The sequence below is a fragment of the Podarcis melisellensis genome, assembly GCF_964234715.1.
Source record: "Podarcis melisellensis genome assembly, chromosome: 9".
In the NCBI taxonomy this organism is placed as follows: Eukaryota; Metazoa; Chordata; class Lepidosauria; order Squamata; family Lacertidae; genus Podarcis; species Podarcis melisellensis.
Genome location: NC_138541.1, coordinates 73,950,026 through 73,955,238, shown reverse-complemented (window position 1 = coordinate 73,955,238; position 5,213 = coordinate 73,950,026). Strand labels below are relative to the sequence as shown.

The following is a 5,213-nucleotide window of genomic DNA, read 5'->3' as shown; positions in this document are numbered from 1 at the left end:
CCTGCTTGGCAGGAGGTTGAACTCGATGGCCCTTGTGGTCTCTTCCAACTCTATGATTCTATAAGTCCTAGGCTCTGTGGTTTAACCCACAGTGCCACCCGCACCTTAGAGACCAACTAAGTTAGTTCTTGGTATGAGCTTTCATGTGCATGCACACTTCTTCAGATACGAAAGCTCATACCAATAAAAAACTTAGTTGGTCTCTAAGGTGCTTCCCAATGCAGTGCATGTGGAAGGCACTGAGCTGTTGCTTCCGGTGGATGTAAGTTATCAATGACTCACCACCATAAAGCAGCATGCTAAACACTTGGCCTGAGGAAATAATGTAGGATTTTGTGATTTAAAGCCCACAAAAATTAAGTTGTAAAGCAAACTGCTTTATGAATAAAATGTTTGTCACTGCATTTTTTAATAACCACACTTATAGGACAATGCTTTTATTAGGGTATTTAAAACACACACACAAAATAATCACTAAGCGTTGTATGATGTTATAGGGAGTGGTAAATATGTGGGATGGGGTTCCATGTTTTAAGTTCATATTGACTCCTTGCCGCCCGCCCCCGACTGAATAAAGCAAAGGTGCTTGGGCTCCCCCAGCTGTGCAAACCCATGTCCTCCAGAACCGAAAGCTATGTTCTTTTACGCCATACTGTCCCACAGACTAATTTTGTTGAAGGATGAAGCAATTAATCATAAAATAGCTTTTATATAGAAAATCTGCATGAAGCATCCTCCGTGAATATATACAAAGAATGAGATAACCCAAAACATGCCTGTGTCAACTGGTCTAATGAAAAATATAAATAGGCATTCCCCCATGCCCCCCCCTCTTTCCAAGAGCAGCAAAGGCACAAAAGCATGAACAAGTAATTCCTTCCAGCACTGCTCTAAGTGAATCGGGGTAATCGAGATCCTACATGAAGCATAATAGAGGCAGTAAAGACTGTACAACACTGCTGGCTGTCTCCATACTGAAGTCATGGCAGAAATCAGTAGTGAAGTCACTGAATACAGAAATAACTCGGTACTGTATTCATTTAAACTAGGGGAGGTACAATAAGGAATGTCTTTCCAGAAACACCAGACCTTTTTGCTTTGATTGATTTATAAAATGCTCCTGTTTGTTATCTTGCACCTTCTCAAATTATTTAGAGTTTATCATACACAAAAATGTTTTGTTCAATCTATTTTTCCACTCCAGGCTTAGAAGGATTGAAAGCAGTTTTTGACAGAGGCTTTGCTGCTTTTGGTATCCAGCTGTCACTTCTAGGCAAACACGTTTGCATTTTTTAAACTATAAAATCCTGCAAAATCTGTTTGGACTGGATGAACACACCACAAATAGAGATTGATCTTTCAAAACTATTTTAAGCTATTGGCTATCTTCAGCCACAGTAAGCACTGCACTCATTTGTGTCTTCACTAAGACGTCGCTGGTGCTCAGCATTCCTTTTTCTCTGAGGTATTTCATTAAGAGAGATCGACTCCGCCATGTTACCTTAACTCCATATTCGTGCTCAGGAGTGTCCTCGACCAGCACAGATGTAGCCTCAAAGTCATTAGAAATATCCTCACCAACATGATTACTAAATGGGCCAGGAGTAAAGCTATCCATCTGGGGCAGACAATAATTATGGGCCTCAATGGAGGGCTGTTCTGGAGTGCATCTCTCAGGTGGGCTGAATGCAACTGGGTCAGCATAAGGAGATAAGGGGCAGGGACAAGGATTTTCCATCCCAGCCCTAGAATTGCTTGTAGGGCTGATGGAAGCTGCAGTAGAAAGAGGTCTTGGCTGGTTACAGCATGTCTCAAAGTCTCCTGCTTGGCCACCAAAGTCCAAAGGGTGTTCTGAAGTCCCCACAGCACAGGATTCTGTTTTTGCATTCTCAAACATTAGTGGAGAAAACTTGTAGGCTGCAGGCCTCCAACGCCTTCCTGCCACCACAGGGATGGCATGGTTGGTATCCTTTATTTTCACGTTTGGGGAACCGTGGCACCACCTCTGGAGACCCAGTGATCTGGCACTCTCAAACTGTGGAATTATCTGAGAAAAATAAGCAATAATAATAAGCTAACACAAGCATCCCTATTTCAAATACCTTAATGTACACTCTTAGTAATATTTGCAATAGTTCTGAAACATAAGTCTGTATTATCCCCATATTACAGCTGAAGGCAGTGTAAGAAATTAGCAAATGATGGATAAATGCTTCATTTATCCCTTTGCTATGCATATTCTAAATCAAGGGTTCCCAAACTTTCTACCCCCAGGGCCCATGTAAGAGGACTAAGAATGGTCACAAAATGGAAGTACAAGAGTGGAGCCATTCATAAATGGGCAGAGATGGAGATTGGCTTATCAGCTCCGATTACCGATACAATTTTCTCATTGATAGCCAATCCCTCTTTGGAAATTGCTGGAAAGGGTTGTGCAAACATTATATTGTATTTATATTCATTTTCTAAATATCCAGATCTCATGCATGCGATTTACAGTAATCCTATGCATATTTTCTCAAAAGTAAGACTCACTGGGTTCAAGAGGTTACATCCAAGTAAATGCGCATGCAATTGTTACCTTATTATTTTATTTATTATTTCTCTCTCATGAAGAGAAGTAAGGCACCAAACTGCCAGAATTATGAGCAAAATAAGCACCGTAATTGTTTCATAGCTGCAAGCCTCTGCCTTATCTTCTGTTGGCAATTTCCAGACAGACAGTTACAAAATCAGTGTCCCGCAGCACCATAAAATACTCAAACGTTTTTTATGGCATCTGCTTAGTGATCAAGAACCTACTTCTGATACAAATGTTGAAACAGAGTAAAGTTTGAAATGTTTTATGAACAGAATTCCACTGAAATAACTGTCACCAGGGCTGAAAGAGAATTTGGGGGTAATGAAACAGTTTTAAACTATTTTGTAGGCCAAAATAAATCTAAAGCGATAGTTTAAGAGATAAGAATAATTAACAAGAGCTGGGTTTTCCAAGGAAATATGGGCAGGCAAGTTTAAAAAAATGATAATAATAACTTGTGGTCTTATTTTGCAAGGCAAGGGCAGGATAGTGAGCTTTTGAACACAGAGCACAGAAAACAGTGCGGACACCAAGCAAGCGCTGCAATTGTGCATTAACAGTATATTCCCACAATATAAAGGAAAAGACAAGAAGACCATACCCAAGTACTCCCAATCTGATTTACTGGTTTGGTGGGTACACATCTTGGACTGCCCCCTGGATGAAGTGGCGTCCCATAGGGGTACACAAGGCCCTCTTTCGGGGCCTCAGTGAACAAGAGCTCTCCTTTCCATCCTTTGCTTACACGCCTCCTCTTTGGAGGCATCAACAGCTTCGAATAAAATGTTCAGCTTCATGGTGTCCCCGATGTCAGCGGGGAAAAACCGAATGGCACTCCTTAGAGCAGGACAATCTACTTCTAGACCTGCAGAGAGAAAAACAGTGCGCTTCTGCCATCAATTGTTTGCTTGAAATCTTCTTGTGTTCTAGCTCAACCACAACGATCTCCACAAAAATGAATTTATTTTTAATACGGTGGACCCCGCTCCTTTCAGTGCCTTCTGACGCTCCTGATCATAGCTGTCAACTTTTCCCTTTTCTTGCGAGGAATCCTATTCGGAATAAGGGAATTTCCCTTAAAAAAAGGGAAGAGTTGACAGCTATGCTCCTGATTCTTAACTTTCTTTTAAGATTCTTAACTTTCTTTTAAGAAACTCCAACCCATCTGCCCCCCTTGGTTCCCTGGCAGCCCTGATGATATAAATAACAACAACAACAACAACAACAATTTGTTTATACCCCACCCATCAGCCACTCTGGGCGGCTTCCAACAAAACACTAAAATACAATAACCTATTAAACATTAAAAGCTTCCCTAAACAGGGCTGCCTTTAGATGTCTTCTAAAAGTTGGGTAGTTATTTTTCTCTTTGACATCTGGTGGGAGGGTGTTCCACAGGGCGGGCGCCACTACCAAGAAGGCCCTCTGTCTGGTTCCCTGTAACCTCACTTCTCACAATGAGGGAACCGCCAGAAGGCCCTAAGCGCTGGACCTCAGTGTCTGGGCTGAACGATGGGGGTGGAGACGCTTCTTCAGTTATACTGGACCGAGGCCGTTTAGGGCTTTAAAGGTCAGCACCAACACTTTGAATTGTGCTCAGAAATGTACTGGGAGCCAATGCAGATCTCTCAGGACGGGTGTTATGTGGTCCCGGCAGCCACTCCCAGTCACCAGTCTAGCTGCTGCATTCTGGATTAATTGCAATTTCCGGGTCACCTTCAAAGGTAGCCCCACGTAGAGCGCATTGCAGTAGTCCAAGTGGGAGATAAGCAGAGCATACACCACTCTGGCGAGACAGTCTGCGGGCAGATAGGGTCTCATCCTGCGTACCAGATGGAGCTGGTAGACAGCTGCCCTGGACACAGAATTGACCTGTGCCTCCATGGACAGCAGTGAGTCCAAAATGACTCCCAGGCTGCGCACCTGGTCCTTCAGGGGCACAGTTACCCCATTCAGGACCAGGGAATGGCCCCGTCCCCCAAGAACAGTACTTCTGTCTTGTCAGGATTCAACCTCAATCTGTTAGCCGCCTCCAAGCACTCACACAGGACCTTCACTGGTTCTGATTTGAAAGAGAGGTAGAGCTGGCAGTGGCGTAGCGCGGGGGGTGCAGGGGGGGCGGCCGCACCGGGCGCAACATGGGGGGGGGCGCGCGCTCCACGGGTTAGGGGGTGCAAATTACTTGCCTTGCCCCGGGTGCTGACAACCCACGCTACGCCACTGAGAGCTGGGTATCATCTGCATATTGATGGACACCCATCCCAAACCCCCTGATGAGCTCTCCCTCCTTGTTTCGGCTGATCGTGTGGCCCGCAGCCTCCTTAGAGGCTCCTGCCGCGGCCCCCTCCCCGAGGGTGTCCCCCCCCCGCCCCGGCCCGGCTTGGACGCGGCGCCGCCGCCAGACGCACCGCGATCTCGGAGGGATCCCGCCGGCCCTGTCTCCGCCCCCAGCCCGCCAGGCCCCGCCCCCGCTCGGGGCACCCTGACGTTTTCCGCTCTTCTTCTGCCCCGATGCCGATTGGTCCCGGCGCGTCACGTGACGCGGACCGAGCTCTCCGAGCGCCAAATTCAAACAACCGGGACGGACGAAGGAAAAGGCGGCGGCGGAGAAGGAGTCGCCGGGCGAAGAGGC

General features: G+C 46.0%; 1 protein-coding gene across 1 annotated transcript; it reads right to left on the bottom strand.

Moving 5' to 3' along the window:
- Positions 1-425: 425 nt before the first annotated feature.
- RHNO1 (RAD9-HUS1-RAD1 interacting nuclear orphan 1) lies at positions 426-5,013 on the bottom strand. The gene is made up of 3 exons (XM_081925780.1): positions 4,990-5,013; positions 3,183-3,446; positions 426-2,047 (listed from the first exon to the last, which is right to left on the bottom strand). The coding sequence occupies exons 2-3, from the start codon at positions 3,345-3,347 to the stop codon at positions 1,376-1,378; spliced, it is 837 nt and encodes a 278-aa protein (XP_081781906.1). The 5' UTR covers positions 3,348-3,446; positions 4,990-5,013; the 3' UTR covers positions 426-1,375.
- Positions 5,014-5,213: the final 200 nt, after the last annotated feature.

Bases quoted from the DNA above. Each gene is read 5' to 3' on its own strand.
- RHNO1 (XM_081925780.1), bottom strand. From the start codon at position 3,347: ATGCCTCCAAAGAGGAGGCGTGTAAGCAAAGGATGGAAAGGAGAGCTC. The intron at 2,048-3,182 runs GTATGGTCTTCT...TATTTTTCTCAG, and splicing joins ATCAGATTGGGAGTACTTGG to ATAATTCCACAGTTTGAGAG.